This window comes from Macrobrachium rosenbergii, chromosome 10, assembly GCF_040412425.1.
Source record: "Macrobrachium rosenbergii isolate ZJJX-2024 chromosome 10, ASM4041242v1, whole genome shotgun sequence".
In the NCBI taxonomy this organism is placed as follows: domain Eukaryota; kingdom Metazoa; phylum Arthropoda; class Malacostraca; order Decapoda; family Palaemonidae; genus Macrobrachium; species Macrobrachium rosenbergii.
This window is the reverse complement of record NC_089750.1, coordinates 5,356,937-5,376,936: the sequence shown is the minus strand read 5'-3', so window position 1 is coordinate 5,376,936 and position 20,000 is coordinate 5,356,937. Positions and strand designations below refer to the sequence as shown.

The 20,000-nt window shown below is 37.9% G+C and overlaps 2 protein-coding genes across 2 annotated transcripts in view; both read right to left on the bottom strand.

Annotated features, from left to right (window-relative positions):
- The window catches only part of lwr (lesswright), a 235,742-nt gene that overhangs the window by 22,670 nt on the left and 193,072 nt on the right, over positions 1 to 20,000 (bottom strand). The window lies entirely within an intron of this gene.
- The window catches only part of LOC136842446 (uncharacterized), a 209,249-nt gene that overhangs the window by 1,942 nt on the left and 187,307 nt on the right, over positions 1 to 20,000 (bottom strand). The window contains exons 5-22 of the mRNA XM_067109788.1: positions 19,430 to 19,666; positions 18,409 to 18,475; positions 17,393 to 17,501; positions 16,450 to 16,494; positions 15,584 to 15,725; positions 15,254 to 15,451; positions 12,251 to 12,597; positions 11,493 to 11,606; positions 11,067 to 11,204; positions 10,237 to 10,446; positions 8,450 to 8,666; positions 7,870 to 8,049; positions 6,843 to 7,061; positions 5,819 to 6,016; positions 5,370 to 5,481; positions 4,463 to 4,596; positions 2,479 to 2,726; positions 800 to 996 (exon numbers count right to left, since the gene is read on the bottom strand). Of these exons, the coding sequence (XP_066965889.1) occupies positions 800 to 996; positions 2,479 to 2,726; positions 4,463 to 4,596; positions 5,370 to 5,481; positions 5,819 to 6,016; positions 6,843 to 7,061; positions 7,870 to 8,049; positions 8,450 to 8,666; positions 10,237 to 10,446; positions 11,067 to 11,204; positions 11,493 to 11,606; positions 12,251 to 12,597; positions 15,254 to 15,451; positions 15,584 to 15,725; positions 16,450 to 16,494; positions 17,393 to 17,501; positions 18,409 to 18,475; positions 19,430 to 19,666 (3,112 nt within the window). The remainder of the gene's footprint in view (positions 1 to 799; positions 997 to 2,478; positions 2,727 to 4,462; positions 4,597 to 5,369; positions 5,482 to 5,818; positions 6,017 to 6,842; positions 7,062 to 7,869; positions 8,050 to 8,449; positions 8,667 to 10,236; positions 10,447 to 11,066; positions 11,205 to 11,492; positions 11,607 to 12,250; positions 12,598 to 15,253; positions 15,452 to 15,583; positions 15,726 to 16,449; positions 16,495 to 17,392; positions 17,502 to 18,408; positions 18,476 to 19,429; positions 19,667 to 20,000) is intronic.

Genomic DNA, 20,000 nt, shown 5'->3' with positions numbered 1-20,000 from the left:
TTAGTTTTTGGCGATAGGTGATCAGACGCAATTATAAAATCTGAATACTGAGAACTGAGTATTTTAAGTGAACACACATTCTTAAATAAGAGATTCTGCAAATTGATCAAAGAGTTAGGAGGATACAATTAAACGCAAACTATACGAGCGGCACCTCAACTAAATGAACTTCTGTACAAATCAGCAACGTCATTATGAATATTTTTTGTTATATTAACATTTTAGATGTAATTCATTTACTAGATAAATGTCTTAAACTGAATGTTAGATGTAAAATAAAGGTTAGTTTAGGTTAGGGACTGTGTGGGATTGCTGTTAGATGTAAATCCAGAAAATATTCTTAACGGATTTTATTACTCAACAGGAAGCCAGACCCTCAAAGTGTCTGTTAAGTTGAGGTGCTACTGTACAGTGAAAAGACATGCATTAAACAATTCCCATTTCAGCTTCTCCAACCTTCTTCCACAGACGCTATAGCGGATCCAGAAAAATTTCATGGGGGCACCAATTTTCATATTATACACAGACATATATATAATTATTATTTTTTTTCTCAAAACTACATTATTTCTATAATAAATTTTGTATTATTTCCACATTTTATATTTCTCAATTATATTATTGTCTAAATCTTCAAAATTATTATCTTATTATTTTTCAAGGGGCGGTAGACGTGCCCAGGTGGTCCCCTCCCCCTCCCGGATCCGCTAGTAGTGTCCACAGAACTAGTTAAACCAAGTTCATATTGCACGCGCATGAAACACGAATGCTACTTCATTCCTCAAACTGAGGAACTTACCCATATCAAGACCAGGAGTGGTCATCTTAAGATAAGTGTTAGGGACAGTGTGGACCTGTGACGAGTCGACACAAGGAAGGTCAGTAAGTGGCACCACTGCCTCTCCAATGAAGGTATTCGACCGCCCTAGGTTGTAGTCCTTGAGGGTGAAGAGGAGTAAGCCAGCACGAACCCCGTCGTCGTTCTTGCTCATATCACTGCAGAGGAAACATTTAGCAATTTAGTTCTGATGAAAGTGACGTAATAAATGACCCCGTAGAAAGTTAAAGCCGTCAGTACACCTCATGTGGTGCACTGTACGCATTACTGAAGCTATTTTACAACGTCCCCTAGCTGCAACCCCTTTCTTTTCTTTTGCTATACCTCAATTCATTTCACTGTCCACCCTCTCCTAACAATTTTTTGATAGTTCAGCTGCGGGGTTTTCCTATTCTTACATCTTTCAAAACCTTTTTTACTCTGAATTTCCCCTTCAGCGCTGAATGACCTCATAGGTCCCGCGCTTGACCCTGGGCCTAAATTCTATATTCCATTTCATGATGAATAAAAGGTAACAGCTGATTTGGAAGGTGAAAGTTACTAAATATTCTGGGCCTCCGTGGATGAAGAATGAGTTCTGTGCTTACATGTCTAGATTTTATATACTGCACAATACTCGCAGCCTTATGCTAATAACTACTGAATACTGTGATGAACTCATATGACAACATGAACTCGTCCTTTGGACGGTTTCCCTAAATCTAAGTGATTTAAGGCTGTTAACCAAAAAGTGTTTTCAGCGTTCATCCCTTCCAGTCTGTTAAAATAATTAAATATTTATTTTAAATGACTTTGCGGGTTTCTAATACATGACAAATCAGGTTTCTACTACATGGCAGCCCTGGTTTCTATTACTACATGGCAACTCGGGTTTCTAATACAAGACAATTCAGGTTTCTATTACTACATGGCAACTCTAGTTTCTATTACTACATGGCAACTCGGGTTTCTAATACAAGACAAATCGGGTTTCTATAACTACATGGCAACTCTGTTTTCTATCACTACACGGCAACTCGGGTTTCTAATACAAGACAAATCAGGTTTCTATTACATGGCATCTAGGGTTGCTATTACATGATATCTCGGGTTTCTAAGGCTAGACAACTCTGATTTCTACTACATGACACCTTGGGTTTCTATTACAAGACAAATCAGGTTTTTATTACATGACAACTCAGGTTTTTATCACATGACATCTCAGGTTTCTATTACATGACATCTCGGGTTTTTATTACATGACACCTCAGTTTTTTATTTTATGACACCTCGGGTTTGTGCAAGGAAACTCGGGTTTCTATTAAGAGACCACCCAGGTTTCTATTACACGACACCTAGGGTTTCTATTACGCGGTAGCTCGGGTTTCTATTACAGTGCACGGAAACTCGGGTTTCTATTGCGAGACCACTCAGGTTTCCATTGCATAAGACCTCGGGTTTCTATTACAAGACTACTCCGGTTTGTATTACAAGACTGCTCGGGTTTCTATTAAAGGACACATCGGGTCTCTATGACAGCAAAAGGAAAATCGGGTTTCTATTCCGAGACCGCTCAGGGTTTCTAATACACGACACCTTAGGTTTCTATCATACGACACCCAGGGGTTTCTATGACAAGACAACACAGATTTCTGACTCACTATTCAAAGGTTTCTTCGTAAACAGCTGGATCGGCTTTCCGCTGAGTCTTCGTCTTGCGGATCGTGGCCGCGGGGAACCACTCCTGAGGAACTAACTGGACCTTGACGTAGGAGTCGACCGGTTGGTTGTGGGAGTTGTGGTGGAGTCCGCCGCCCCTCGAGCTGATGCTCGCGCTGTCACTCTCCGTCACCATGTCGCGAGCCATGATCACCTCCACCAGCAACTTTCCGGGGCGTGTGAACAGCATCTGGAAAGAGGATCGTCGAATTGTTAGTATTATTTATTTATTTAATTTTTTTTTTGAAGGAGGATCGATGAATTAATTTTTTTGGGAAGGATGATCGTTTAATTATTTTTTTTTTAGAAGGAAGATTGTTGAATTAATTTGTTTTGGAAGGATGATCATTTAATTAATTTTTGTTTGAAGGAGGATCGTTGAATTAAATTTTTTCGAAGGAGGATCATTGAATTAATTTTTTTTCGGAAGGAGGATCGTTGATTTTTTTGGGAAGGAGGATCGTTGAATTAATTGTTTTCGGAAGGAGGATCGTTGATTTTTTTTTTTTTTGAAGAGGACCGTTGAATTAATTTTTTATTGGGGGGAAGGAGGATCGTTAAATTAATTGTTTTTTTGGAAGGAGGATCATTGAATTAATTTTTTTGGAAGGAGGATCATTGATTTTTTTCGGAAGGAAGATCGTTGAATAAATTTTCTTTGAAAGGGGGATCGCTGAACTAATTTTTTTCGAAAGGAGGATCGTTGAATTAATTTTTTTTGGAAGGGGATCGTTGAAAAATTTTTTTTTTTTTTTCGGAAGGAAGATCGTTGAATGAATTTTCTTTGAAAGGGGGGTCGCTGAACTAATTTTTTTCGGAAGGAGGATCGTTGAATTAATTTTTTCTTGGAAGGGGGATCGTTGAAATAGTTTTATTTTTTTTTTTTTTTTGGAAGGAGGATCGTTGAATTAATTTTTGGGGGGCCACAGAGTGGAGTTACGTTATCCAACACAGAGGTCAGTAGAGTCAAGTTTACACTTCAAATATCCACGAATAAAGAAAGGACACTTTTATGATTAGTTATTACACTTACAATTCATGGAAAAATATTGTAGGTGACTCTCAGAACAAGAGGATATGGAATAAAGAGAATCAAGATTTCTTGCTCCTAAAAATGTTTCCAAATTAGGTAGAGTATTTTTTTTTCTTAAGTTACCGTTACAATTTTACATCTTGCCACTTATTCTCTGATCATTAATCTTGCAGTTCTTGATAATAAAGTGTTAGTCTCATTTTCATAATTACCAAAAAATATCAGTCATGTAGCTAGGCAGGACCTCAGTCACCCCTTTAATATATTTCAGTCATAACTCATACGTCCGAGAACAACCATTATATACTTATATGGCCAAGATGCTCTTATGATTAAATGCATAATTTTGCTATGTGAACAATAAACAATCTCACTTGTATTTGTTTCATTGTAAGATTTTAGGGATGCAGTTGCACGGCTAACACATTTTTCTACGCATCAGGAGGTGCCAGCACTCATTTACAGCCAGGCAGATTGGGAGCAATGAATGAACCTAGCAAATGGGAGCCACAGCACCCACTTTGGTTGGACGTAACTTCATTCAAGAAATGGTCTCTAAGCTTAAATTCCCGTTGGGGGAGTGCCGTCACTGCACCTTACGTGGTGTACTGTAGGCATTGCTTACGGGTCTTTACAGCGTCCCTTCAGCCCTTAGCTGCAACACCTTTCATTCCCTTTACTGTACCTCCGTTCATATTCTTTCTTCCATCTGACTTTCCACCCTTTTTAATAGTTTTTTCATGATGCAACTGCTTTGAGGTATTCCTCCTGTTACACCTTTCAAACCTCCCTACTGACTGTCAATTTCCCCCTCTACATTCTGCTCTGTTCTAAGCTTAAGCAGTGTAAGTCATTAGAAATAATTAAAATAATTTATATGAAATGAATCATACCTTGACTACTAGTTGAGCTTTCGATGGCATCGAGGCTTCGCCCTGCTCATCGTGTCGTTCTTGGTAATACTTTGCAATCAGAGACTCCGTTGACATCCGAAGGCTGTCAAGGAAATCGAGCAACTCGGCGTATTCTGAAATGTCAATGAGGTGAAGAGACGTTTAGTAATAATTAATGATAATAATAATAATCTCTTCTTGGGATAATGGAGGACAAAAAAATCTTGACAGAAAATCCCGTCGTCAAGTTATTATGTAATTAGATTTTCAGTAGTAGTAATAATAATAATAATAATAATAATAATAATAATAATAATAATAATAATAATAATAATGAAAGTCCTCTTCTAGAGATGAGGTAGTTACAAAAAATCTTGGCTGAAAATCCTACTGAGAATAATTTTTTATCTGCAACATGATCAACTTATTATGTAGTTAGGTTTTCAGTTAATAATAATAATAATAATAATAATAATAATAATAATAATAATAATAATATTATTATTATTATTATTGAACGTCCTCTTCTAGAGATATGGTAATTACAAGAAAAATCTTCACTGAAAATCCTGAGAAAAATTTTTTTATCTGCTACATTGTCAACTTATTATGTAGTTAGATTTTCAATTAATAATAATAATAATAATAATAATAATAATAATAATAATAATAATAATAATAATAATAATAATAATAATACTGAAAGTCCTCTTCTAGAGATAAGGCAATGACAAAAAATCTTGACTGAAAATCCTACTGAGAATAATTTTTGTATCTCTCTTCAACAATGTCAACTCATTTTGTAATTAGATTTCCAAGCTGTAATTAAATGCTTTCACAGAGACATTACTACGGCTAGCCCTTCGACAGTCAAGATACTGGAGGTTCTCAGACTCAAAATACTTACCCTTGGTACGAGCTTCTTCAGCGTCAAGGCCAATCCCTTCGTCAGGAGAGAAGAACTTGAGGGAGGCTTCTAAGAGATCATAGACCCCCTTGAAGTAAGAAGCCTTTCTCCTCTGGGGGAAAAAATGGCCAAATTCAGAAATTGGCAGTTACATGAATACAGACATATCCTAAGCATAACTGCTAACAATAGTGTTCGTGTTTTGATTTTTGGTTACTAATGAAAAATGGCTTTCAACTTCTTACAATAAACTGTATTTTAATGCTTCTAATTAACAATTACAGTACTGAGCTCACATCCATAGTCAAACTGCTCAATAAACAGTTGTTGTGATTGAAAAATAAGATAATTTACTGTAGCAAAACTAGAATTATTTAGTAAAAAATAAACCCCAAAGACACCAAACAAACACAGCAAAACACGCAAAAACACCAATAACCAAGTATTACCTCAATATTCCTGTCCACGGTTTCACTAAACAGCGAAATGATGACCTCCCAGAGGTACCACAAGAACCTCTGGAAGTTCGACGTGTGGAGGTGATTGTGGAGGAGCTGGATGGCTGGGTCCAGCACCTGCTCCAGAAGAGGACCTTCGCTCTGGCTCTCACAGGCGTCTTGCAGCGCTCTGTCCAGCGTTGGTTTGAGCTGCGTTGCAGAAGAGAGTAACAGAAAGTTTTTGAGTGGGAATGGAATGGAAAATAGACTTTGGGGCCAATGGCCAGCCACTGGGACCTGTGAGGTCATTCAGCGCTGAAAGGGACACTAGTAAAAGGTTTTAAAGGGGTAACAAGAGGAGAATCTAGTAGTGTCACTATGAAACAATTGTTACGAGAGGGTGGAGGGAAAGATGGAAGAAAAGGTACAGTAAAATGCAAGGGGCCGAAGGGACGCTACAAAGAACCCTTAAGTACGGACAGTTTTTGATTGGGGATCAAGTAATAATTCTTAGATACATTGTCAAATATAATCCAAAAATTTCTTATCTTTTTGTATAATTTTCCTGAAATACCCCGAAACAGAAAACAATATGAAATGTAAGGGTAATTTTACTTCTGTAATTCTATTGGTGTCATCATAAAAATACAGTTATTTGTATAAGAAAAAATTACTGTCACTGTATGATCATTTTCATGAAATACACAAAAGCACAAAACGTAATTTTACTAAAGAGGACTTTTACATGCTTCATTTTATGACTGCCACCATTATTTATTTTTAAAAAATTTGGCACTTTCAGTCTCTTTGGGAATTACCTGTAAATGATTTACAATGGCACTGTTAGTCCCTTTGCGAATTAAATGGCTCTGACAATACTTTTCACTGATGCCATCACAGTATTTGTACAAGACAATTACTCTGGTACTGTTAGCCTCTTTGCAAACGAATGGTCCTAACATGAGGTTTCTGGCATTCAGCGCAACTGGAACACTTCAGTGCAGTGGCACAAGGCCAGAACAGAAGAAACCCCTACCCGGTCTATGACAGCTTCGATGAATTCGTTGACTTTGGCCTCCATGTTCTCAGTGGCACTGACGATGAGTCTCTCGACCGTCGCCTCCAGCTGCGACGCAGCTCCCTCTCCGTTGCTGGCTCTCCTGATCTCCTCCAGCGTGGCGTCGAAGCCAAAGTGGCCTGGTAGTCCCGTCAGTTCTCTCCTTACTCTTTCGATGTTATTCAGACCGACGCAGATCTAGGGATAGAGAGAGAACAAGCTGGTATTAAACTCTGTTGACGCCCCAAGTAAGAATCTCAAGTTTCTTCGATGTTGTTCAAATCAAAGTATGTCCAGAGGAATGGGAAGGATCAAGAGTGAAATTCACTGCTTGTTCAGTGCCTGCTTATGAAATCACAATTACTTAAAGGTTTAAAATCTCTGGACCACTGCACAAGATGGCAATGAAGCTACAAGATTCTGGAGAGCTGAGAACCACATTCTAAAGCATAACTCAAAAAATTTTCAAGAAATACAGGAAAGAAACAACTGTTTATTCATATTCCGGGCAAGGATTTCAAGATTTTGCAATGTCATTTCAAAACAGAGTATGTCTCGAGGGAAAAGAATGAGAACTGAATTCGCTGTCTGTTCAATGTCTGCCTAGCTATACAGCCACAAGATTCTGGAATGCTGAGGACATGATTCTGCAGAATTTAGTGAGTCCTGAGTTCACCAAGTTACCTTAAATTACAATATATGAACAGCAATGGAAAAATAACGAACTTTACTTTTATTCAGTTGCATTCAACTTCAACTGTAAGTTTCAAGCAAATTCACGAAGTCAACCACCGACATCACTGCTTAAATTTTAAGTGGTCAACCTTGCGTTACTAAAAAAGGGGTCAGCTGGCTGGTTGTATTTAATAATGCCAATCACAATACTGCAACACTTTTATGTCATAAGTACCCTATCACATATGGCTGCTTAAATCAAATCTGACCACTTACAAGAAGCGTTGATAGCAACAATAACAAAGACAAACCTAAAACACAATGACTGTACCTGCTGAGTTATGAAGACGCGATCGGTGTTCGCTTGTCTGTGGAACATTTTATCAACCTTGGCTCTCAGGAGGTCTGAGTAAGTAGTGGCGCAAGAGCAGATGTCCTCCAGGATCCTGGCCAGCAGAACAGCACTGTGCTCGGGGTCAGGCCACATCAGCTTGAGCCACCAAATCTTCACCTGGAAGAACCAATTGGACACTGATTGTAGAAGAGAATAGAATAAAGAATCCAGGCCAAAGGCCAAGCACTGGGACCTATGAGGTCATTCAGCTGAAAGGGAAATTGACGACAAGAAGGTCTGAAAGGTGTAACAGGAGGAAAACCAAGAAAGAACTGTTAGAGAGGGTGGTAAGTCAGATGGATGAAAGAGAATATGAACGGAGGTACAGTTAAAGGAATGAAAGAGGTTGCAGCTAGGGGCCGAAGGGACGCAGAAAAGATCGTTGAGTAATGCCTACAGTGCACCTTCACTGTCATAACTGCCTCCCATTGTAGATAACAAATAAAAAATATAATTTTCTAACATTTACCAAAGTGAAAAACTTATAGTAAAGCACAAAGCTTCACCACGCTCTTACGTCGTGGAATATCCCCGTGGTGTCGGTCGCAGACGAGCTGAAATCGCAGAAGTCGTCGACTGGCTCGAAGCTGTCCAACTCGACGGCCTTCTTGATCATGTCCTGCGCGCGACAGATGGCCAACTCCAGCCACCTCATGACGCCTCTGGAGAACCAGCGGTGGTACTCGCGGACGCCAGATTCCGATCGAGCTTCAGGCGCCAGGCCTTCGCTCAATCTGCAATAATTAATAATAATAATAATAATAATAATAATAATAAATAATAATAATAATAATAATGAGGGATGAAATCCACGATAAGTTTTTCGGTCAAACAATTTCAGAATCAAATAATAATAATAGTAATAATAATAATAATAATAATAATAAAAATAATGTCTATGATGAAGAAAAAAATCATCAGGTAGTTAGGTAACAACGCCAATAATAACAATAATAATATTAATAATAACAATAATAGTAGCGTCTACAATAATAATAATCATAATACTTATGTTGTCAACAACAACAACAATAATAATAATAATAATAATAATAATAATAATAATAATAATGTCTATGATCATAGCCACGAAGACAAACAACATAACGTAATTAAGTAATAACGCCAATAAGGTCAATAATGGTAATTTGACAAAACTAACAACAGTAGGAATTAACAGTTCCCATAATTACAGTCCGCACTGCACCAAAAGGAACTTCGCAATCAAACCGAACAATCTCAGGAATTAGCATTGCACGTCTTCCCACGATAATCTCAATGAGGACACACAAAGAAAGGAAATTCAATTCTTAGACTAACAACGTCCTCTAGTCGTTTGCTAAGAATGGGAAGTTCAGGAGATTTCTCTTACTGTTTTCGTAATTGTTCGTAGGAGATTAGGATACCGAATTTAGGCCAATGGGCAACCCTGGGACCTATGAGGTCATTCAGCGCTTTGACGGAAATCGACAGTAAAACGGTTTGAAAGGTGTAACAGGAGGAAAACCTCAAAGCAGTTGCACTATGAAAAAATGATCAGCGAGGGTGGAAAGTCAGATGGAAGAAAGAGAATACGAAAGGAGGTACAGTAAAAGAAATGAAAGGGGTTGCAGCTAGGGGCCGAAGGGACGCTGCAAAGAACCTTAAGTAATGCCTAATGCTTACAGTGCACCGCAATGACGGCACTACCCCTTTACGGAGTCAATTGTTCGCAAATAAGATTTGAAGGTTTGCGAATGGCGAGTGTGGCCAGTGGCTGACTGCGTTTTCCCAAAGTAAAAGAAGAATAAAGAAATTAAAGATAGGAACTAAATAACAAGTATTGGAAATATATAATCTTCAGCGATTTCTATACAGCTGTCAAACCAAAACAAACAACAAACAAAAAATAATCGCAAATGATGAAAAAAGTAAACGTTCACAAGATTCCTATAAAACCACCTAATTAAATATTCATAAGATTCCTACAAAATTGCCTAAGTAAAAATTGACAAGATTCCCATAAAACTGCCTAAGTAAATAAGTCAATATTCACAAGATTCCTATAAAACTGCCAAAGTAAATATTAACAAGAGTCCCATAAAACCACGTAAGTAAAAATTTGAAAAGATTCCTATATAACCGCCTAATTAAATATTCACAAGATTCCTATAAAACTAAGTCAAAAAGTCAATAATGATAGGATTCCTATAATAAAACCGTCTACGTAAATACTGATAACCCCCCAAACAAAATCAAACACGACTGAACCGGCCCTAGATTCCTATAAACCACAAAATAAATAAATAAAAAAAAAAAACTTACGAGTGAAGCCTCCCCAGATTCCTATAGAGCTGCCAAAGGGAAGTCCCCACTTCGAGGCCGTACTGCAGGTTGGACTCGGCGTCCTTCTCCTCCTGGTCTTGGATGGAGGGCATCCTGTTGTAGATGTTCATGAGGAGCGGCCTCACGCAGGGGTTGATCTTCTTGCTCACCATCAGGTAGGTCGTCTGCATGTAAGGAATGTTCATCTCTCTGGGGAGTGGGAGGAAGAAGAAGAAGAAGAGGTTTAGACGTAGGGATACATGTGTGTGTTTATCATAGGGGTTGTCAACGTTTACATTTGCAGTTCATGGTGGGGATCTGAACTGATGATACAGAGAGAGAGAGAGAGAGAGAGAGAGAGCAGATTTATGAAATGTACAGTAGAGTGAAATTTGCATTGATGATATGCATGAACTTGAGAGAGAGAGAGAGAGAGAGAGAGAGAGAGAGAGAGAGAGAGAGAGAGAGAGAGAGAGAGAGCAGATTTATGAAATGTACAGTAGAGTGAAATTTGCATTGATGATATGCATGAACTTGAGAGAGAGAGAGAGAGAGAGAGAGAGAGAGAGAGAGAGAGAGAGAGAGATAGTAAAGCATTAGATTTATGAATTGCACAGTAGAGAGTAAAGCTTCAATTTATGATATCTGTGAACTTTATGAGAGAGAGAGAGAGAGAGAGAGAGAGAGAGAGAGAGAGAGATGGATTGTATAGCAGAAAGCGAAGCCTGCACTGATGATATTCATGAACTGCAGAGAGAGAGAGAGAGAGAGAGAGAGAGAGAGAGAGAGAGAGAGAGAGAGAGAGAGAGGCTACAACCCCCAATACTTACTTCAAGAAAACGGCGTTGTAGAAAATGGTAGCTTGATTCAAGAAGACGTAAGCTTCATCCACTATCTTGATGACTCGCGAGATTTGCTCGTCTGCTGTTTTGACGCCCCGGAGTTGTTCCTCCACCAATAATGTCCACCTAAGATAATAATAATAATAATAATAATAATAATAATAATAATAATAATAATAATAATAATAATAATAATAATAATAATGTGGGAAGCAGACAATCTCTTAAACACAAAAATCACAACTAATAACCAAAAAGACTTAACGAAAACGTAACAACAATCTGCAACAACTGCCTGAGATAAGTAAAATCACAACTAATAAACAGAAAGATAAAAAATTAACAATATGTAACAACAAACTGAAATATGTAAAATCACAACTAATAAAAAGGAGAACTTTCAAAATCCCTCACCAATTCTTGGCGTGTGTGTTGATACTTGAAGTGACCAGTTCATGGATGTGAGGAATCATTTCTTGGTCCAGAAGTTCTCGCGACGCCGCGTGGGTCTGCAAGCTGTGTAAGGCCCTGTTGAAATAAAGTGGAAAACTCATGAATAAAGTGGATACCTCTTGGATGAAGTGAAAAACTACTGAATAAAGTGTATTACTCCTGGATAAAGTGAATACCTCTTGGATGAAGTGAAAAACTACTGAATAAAGTGGATTACTCCTGGATAAAGTGAATACCTCTTGGAGGAAGTGGAAAACTACTGAATAAAGTGGATTACTCCTGGATAAAGTGAATACCTCTTGGATGAAGTGAAAAACTGCTGAATAAAGCGAAAAACTCCTGAATAAAGTGAAAACCTTCTGGATAAAGCGAAAAACTCCTGGATGAAGTGAAAAACTACTGAATAATTTGAAAAACTCCTGAATAAAGTGAAAAACTAGTGAATAACGTGCAAAAACTCCTGAATAAACTGAAAAAACTCCCGTAAGGTGCAACACTTGATATGGAAATGATTAACAAGGTTCATTTCCGTTGCATGCATTGAAAGAAATTTCAATCAGTATTGCAAATTATGAATATAAAGATGTTCCTTTTAATTTTCATTTCAATTACTGGGGTAGCATTACAGTACACGTTGTAGACAACAAGAAAATTAATAACATGAAAAACTGCAATGTAATATATAAATCTGTGTCCGTGTGTACTGCAGACGCCCTTACTTGAGAGTGTAAGTGAGCTGGCTCTGGGCAAGCACGCCCGAGGAAGAAGGGAAGGCTGTGTGGAGGTCCTTGAGGCGCTCGGCGTGAGCCCTGACGAAGTAGGAGAAGGACGACCTCAGCTCCGTCAGTTCCTCGACCTCGTAAAGGCCCTTGGCCAGGGACAACTGTACCCGGTGGAGCTGAGACAGTGCCCACCCGGCGTCCACGGTGGTCACTCGGCTGCCCACGAGCCACCAGGATAGTTGTAGCTGGGCCTCGTTGATGCCCAACATGATGGCGTGTTGGGCAAGGGCAGCTGTGGAGGGGAGACTCAAGCGGCCATTCCACGGGGGTGTCCACTGGTTCTCCTGTAATGGTTGGGTTGGTTTGGTTAGGTTGCGCAGTGACTTTGCTGGTTGTGAGTAAGTGTAGATATTCTCTCTCTCTCTCTCTCTCTTGTCTTTCATTCTCTAATATTCTATATATATATATATATATATATATATATATATATATATATATATATATATATATATATATATATAATTATATATATAATATATATATATTATATATATATATTTTATATATATATTATATATCTGTTTATGAAATATAATTTATTTATATTTTTACCTATATTTACCTATTAAATCATTTATCTTTTTTCTTTTTCTAATAAATGAACTCTTCTTTCTGTATTTCCTGTTAACTTTGGAACTTCTTTCAAATGAATTTCAAGTTTGTTCCACCTTTCTGAATAATAATAATAATAATAATAATAATAATAATAAGTTATTTGTTTATCCACTTATCCGTAAACCTATTAACATTTCTATTTGCAAAAATTCGTTACATAACTCGTCCGAACTAAAACGTACCAATCATTTTCTCTGTATAATAAGAACTATATTTTTCTTAACTTATTTGTGAGTCTATTTACATATTTACATTCAAGACACCCATTGCTCTAACCTACCAATCCTTTTCGTTGTATGAATAAACGGAACAATTACATAACCTACAGCAAGCCTTCAAGATCTAAACACTGTTTGGTAACTCACGATCGCTGCCAATGACGTCACGCAGTACAGGAGAGAGACAGTACCAGCAACAAGGCCACGTTCAGTGTAAATATTTATCAGCTAGAATTCAACAAGATAGTTCACGCGTACTTTGAAATATATCTGGGATCTATCTTTTACCCTTCATTTGGATTTTAAATTGTAACTCTGTGATAAACACCATAATTCGCAATCCCTCTCGTGTGTTGGACTTATAGGTTAATTCCAAATGAGTTTGTAATGGATTTTGGGTAGTGCAAGTTTCCTAACTTTTTATTATTATTATTATTATTATTATTATTATTAGCTATTATTATTATTATTATTATTAGCTGGCTAACTTACATTTGCCAGACTAGAGAAGATTTATCATATATTGCATCAAACAGTTATCTTAACAAAGGTGCAATTTTGTCACTTACAATAAGGGCATTACATATGCAGTTTGGGCAATAATAATAATAATAATAATAATAATAATAATAATAAATAATAATAATAAAAAAGAGAAAGAATTATAGGCACTCTTTCAAATGTTTACTAAAAGACACAAACACACACATATACAGTATGGACCATGCATATACATTCACCCTCAAACAAGAGAGAGAGAGAGAGAAGAGAGAGAGAGAGAGAGAGAGAGAGATATATACTGTGCATATACATCCACTCCCAGCCCAGAGAGAGAGAGAGAGAGAGAGAGATACAGTATAAACTGAGCAAATACAATCACCCTCAAAACAACAGAGAGAGAGAGAGAGAGAGAGAGAGAGAGAGAGAGAGAGAGAGAGAGAGAGAGAGAGAGAGTCTTACTGTCATGAGATTTCTTTTGAGATCCTCCTGAAATGATATATGAGTCAAGGAGGAGAGACAATGAGCGGAAAAGGACATTGGATGCCGGAGAGAGAGAAAGAGAGAGAGAGACAAGCTAGTTATTACAAGACGGATATGAAGAATCATGTCTCCTGTACACACGACACAAAAATATCTTTTTGACCGGACAGGCTTCAGATCGAGTAGAGAGAGAGAGAGAGAGAGAGAGAGAGAGAGAGAGAGAGAGAGAGAGAGAGAGAGAGAGAGAGAGACTCATGTGAAAGACTGAAGTAAAACGTATGAAAAAAGGAATGTATTATGGCACAACAGAGAGAGAGAGAGAGAGAGAGCAAACTCATGTTAAAGACTGAATTAAAACGTATGAAAAAAGGAGTGTATTATGGCACCAACAGACAGAGAGAGAGAGAGAGAGAGAGAGAGAGAGAGAGAGAGAGAGAGAGAGAGAGAGAGAGAGAGAGCACAACAAATTGATGTAAAACGTATAAAAAAGGGAATGTGTATTATGACCCCATCACACACACACACACAGAGAGAGAGAGAGAGAGAGAGAGAGAGAGAGAGAGAGAGAGAGAGAGAGAGAGAGAGAGAGAGAGAGAGCACAAACTTATGTAAAAGAATTAAGTCAAACGTATGACAAGAAGGAATGTGTTATTAACTCATAAGGGTTTACTTTTCCAAATAGAAAGATGTGAAAGTGTAATGTAATATAAAAGGAAAGAGAGGGGGCAGACCCATATAATTTTTTTCAAAATCCTATATCCCTCTCAAAAGACACTCCTACGGATATCTTGACCTCATCCTAAAACTTACCAAAATTTATAATCCTGAACAATAAGTCCCTTAGTCGAGAAGCCCCATGAGATATGGCTTTGGTCAGGAATCCTACAGAAGTCCTACAAAACATTTCCTTAGTCAAGAGGTCCAACGTCGTAAGTCCTTGTTAAAGAAGTCCTACATGATAAGTCCTATATCCTTTAAACACTCCTACTGACCTCACTACTGATGGTCAGGAAGTCCTACAGAAGTCCTACATAACATTTCCTTAGTCAAGAGGTCCAACGCCGTAAGTCCTTGTTAAAGAAGTCCTACATGATAAGTCCTATAGCATTTAAACACCCCTACTGACCTCACTGCTGATGGAAGGAAGCGAGATTTCGTGATGGACGAGCCTCGTCAGGAGGGCGTCGTAGGACTTCCTCCCCTCGTGGTCAAGCTCCGCCGTGGAGAGGACCTTCCCCTCGAGGCGGACGCTGCCACGGTCCTTCGTCAGCTCGCCGTCCTTCTCCAGAGGGTACCAGCCGTCGGCGCCCCCTTCGCTCATGCTCTGGGGAAGAAAAAGTGGGCTTTTGAAAGGTCTTCCCTTGGGGAACCATTGTCTCTTCTCTGCAAGTAAATACGTACACTTTGCAGCTACCTTTTCAAGAACCAAAAAACCGATCTGACCCTTGACCCCCACCTTGATGTTGAGGACGACCTTCCCCAGCAAGTGGGCACCGTGGTGCTTCGCCTGCTCCGTGGTGCCCTTGACCAAGCGGCCGAAGCTCTTGATGTCCCTCACGGCCGTCAGCTGCTGCACGCCCACTGCGTCGTGTTCATGCCTTGGTGGGAATAACAAGGATATTTAAGTCGCATTTATCAGATGAGTCACACGTTCCGTGTCCACATCTTCGTAAATAATAGATATAACTGATTTAAAAGTGAGACGTATATACTCACTGGCTAAGCTTCCTTCTCGTACCTCCACAAATAATAAGTAAATTTGAGAAAACCAATCACACAAGTTTCGTGTTTATTTCTCGAGAAATTAGACACGCACAAATTATATATCTGATATGTGTACAGGCAGCTTTAACCAATACATATGGCATAATACGTAGGAGAAGCATTACGTTATCGTGTGCTCAGAACATTGATCATTGTAAACTATTGCACGAAGTTAGAATGTAAGTGGTAAAAATTATAACAGCAAAATGATACGTTAGATTTTTGTACCTCAGGTCACAAACAAACATTGGAATGAAAATTTCTGTAAATAAATTTGCATTCATTTTTACTCAATTTAAAACAAGAATTACAATTACAAAATATGACATAATATTTAATTTGGATCAGCAAACAAATAAAAAATGGAAGTACTGGAAAACTTAAAAAAAATAAAAATTATTTATTACGGAATATGCATCGGCAACCAACAAGAAATTTGACATTTTTGTTAACGAATCACGTCTTAAAAATAAAAATGTTCTGTGTGAATAATATAATCAAGTTCCCAATCAAATGACTTTCATAAAAAATAGTAACTAATTAACATATATGACTTACCATATCTCTAATCTGAGGACGTCCTTTTGCAAGTTATTTACTCTCCTGGAGAGGAAAAGAGAATGACATTAATGCAAATAACGGGGAAATATTTAAGTATGAGAGAGAGAGAGAGAGAGAGAGAGAGAGAGAGAGAGAGAGAAAGTATTAGATTTACAGATTGTACAGTAGTGTGAAGCTTGACTCTATAATATTCAGGAACTTCAGGGTGGAGAGAGAGAGAGAGAGAGAGAGAGAGAGAGATATTAGATTTACAATTGTACAGCAGTGTGAAGCTTGAATCTATAATATTCAGGAACTTCAGGTGGGGAGAGAGAGAGAGAGAGAGAGAGAGAGAGAGAGAGAGAGAGAGAGAGAGAGAGCATTAGATTTACGAATTGTATAGCAGTGTGAAGCTTGAATCTATAATATTCAGGAACTTCAGGAGAGAGAGAGAGAGAAATTCTGACTAATATTCAAAGAGAAATTAAAAAAACAAGGGCAAGTATTTCAGGAAATCATACAAAAATTACGTGGGATTAATGTAAGCATTATATGAGAAATCAAGTACAATAATTGCCTTAATACTTGTATTTAAATACTTTATTTACATTTTAATCTATTTATTTGTTAATTGAATTTATTTTTTTAATTTTTTAATAAGTGATCTCTTCTTTCTGTATTCCCCATTACCCTCCGTTACTTCTTTAATTTAAAAGTCTATGGCCCTGTGGTGGGCTCGTTCCATATGAATAGAATTCACCTTCTGATACTTAATATTTGATTTAATTTAATAATCAACTATGTAAAACCCTCAGGTAATTTATTTAATTTAATAATCAACTATGTAAAACCCTCAGGTAATTTACTAAGAGAATTTACAATTTACTGAGAGAACTTACAAGCCACTTTTTTAAAAACAGATAACAACAAACACTTTGACGGGAACATTATTGGAACTTACAGGACGAAGTCTTGATTCCAAATGGGGTCAAGGGTGTTCTTCTGAAGGCGTGTCCGATGGGTGTCACCCGTGCTGGGGATGACCACGGTGGCGTAAGAGTTGGTCTTACCTGCGGCAGGAGAGTGAAAACGAGGTCAAAGGTTACGAAAACAAATATTGTGGACTCTAATTAAACCTTGTTTGCTGTAATAAAGTCTCCCTTTTTTTAACCTATTGTTGATGGTGAATGGTTTTGTAAAAGTGGTGAATGAGTCGAAGGCATTGTCAGTGATGGTGAGATAGTGATGAACAAAATAGAGGTGATTGTGGATGATTGTGAATGGTCGTGATCGACGTGGCTGACGTGGCTGTGAATGATGGTGATTGTGGATGATTGTGAATGGTCGTGATCGACGTGGTTGTGAGTGATGGTGATCATGATGAAGACGGTCGAGATGGTGCGGCTAGGAAAGATGGTGAATGGTGATGACGATGATCTATTAGATCGAGGTGCTAGTGAATGATAGTGAAGAGAGCAAAACAGGACTAGTATTTAGATGACCATAAAAGCTTGCTTACACAGCGAGACGAGATGGAGAATGATGGTGATGGTGAATGGCAGTGAGGGTGACGCCTGAGATCGAGGCGATTGTGACATCGATGATGTCAAAGCATGGAGTGAATCCTTTACTTGTTCCAAGTAATGGTGTCATTGTATCTACGAAGAGAACACATCTCTCTCTCTCTCTTTATGATGCCAGATAATTCTCTCTCTCTCTCTCGTAAACGAAATCATGATAAATTTACTAACTTTTAACGAAATACAATGTTATATTTTTATATATATATATATATATATACATATATATATATATATATATATATATATATATATATATATATATATATATATATATATATATTATATATACTGTGTATATAAACACATACATGTACATATATATATATATATATATATATATATATATATATATATATGCATGCAAACTAAAACTAAGACCAAATCTCTCTCTCACCTTTGACAGTCTTTGGTCGCAAGTCCTTAGCTTCCTTCACGCTGACGTGGAGTTGAACCTCAGGAGTCTGTGAAGGAAAAAACCAAAATTATATTTCCCTTTTATAAGAGAGAGAGAGAGAGAGAGAGAGAGAGAGAGAGAGAGAGAGAGAGAGAGAGAGCTTAGAATCTGCTGTAATCAGACTTCTTATGGCAGTTACACGCAAAGTTTCTTATCATTGTTATCAGATCACAGGAAAGTAAAAGAAGTTGGACAGCTAAGCGACAAGACCGGAGGAAACGGATGAAAAGCAAAAGGCGGAAACCAATGCAGCTGTTCCCAGTGCGCCCTGTAAGGCACACTGTAAGCAATGTATTTCCTGTGAGTGACTCGACTTGGGGGAAGACTGAGTCATATTAACAGACTGAAACAGTCAAGTCAGCGGAAGTGCAAATAACTTTGGAAAGAATATATTACCAAGACTATTATTACTAAAACCAATGATACTAATAAAATATTAACGCTATTAAAAAAAAAAGGCAAGAACTCATTGCAATCATAACCAAATTACGTCCATAACAAAAGTTAAAATCGATGATGATAGCAAGTTCTTCATTGGGAGGGTGGGTAGAGCTTTCGGCTTGCATGCTGTTGGCCCAGCGTTCGACTCTCCGAGCGGCTAATAAAGAATTACAGGAATTTATTTCTGGTGGTAGAAATTAATTTCTCGTCATAATGTGGTTCGGATTCCACAATAAGCTGTAGGTCCCGTTGCTAGGTAACCAGTTGGTTCTTAGCCAGGTAAAATAAATCTAATCCTTCGGGCCAGCCCTAGGAGAGTTAACCAGCTCAGTGGTCTGGTTAAACTAAGGTATACTTAACTTAACTTAATCGATGATGATAGCCATGATAACGCGTCTACCACGACTACTATCACAACTACAACTACTTAAGAGATTATGAAGTGACCATAACATCGATAAAAACAACCAGTATCAATAACATTATGCAAACAAAAACGAGCAACTTGGAAATTACTCACGGGTCGCGTCTTCGCCTGCTCGACCAATCTGTTGAAGACTTCGGGAGACACCTGGTAGGCGTCCCTCAGCTCCTTCGTCACCTGGGCGAGAGTCACGGCGTTAGTCTTCTCAGGTCCGGGGCCCGTGGTTCCTGACGACGGGTCCTTGCTGCTGCTACTGACGGTCCAAGTCCCGCCTCCCGTTGCGCCCATCAAGGAGTAGACTGAGTAGAGCACTCCGCATAGATGCTCCTCCGACTGGAATAGAGAGAAGAAGGGAGTGATGATGAGTTGGAATTCTATGAAATAAAAGTATTACAGAGCTGTAGATTTATTAAGTGGAAACAAATGATTGTATTTTTACTACGTAAATACCGCAGAGTATTATTATTATTATAAATTATTATTTTTTTTGGGATATATCATTTTTTAATTTTCATCTACGTTTACCATGCAGTTTACATACAGTTTCAACATGTGTATATATATATATATATATATATATATATATATATATATATATATACACACACACACACATACATATACAGTATATCAAGAAAACGTTCCTATTCCTAAGGACTTTCTTACA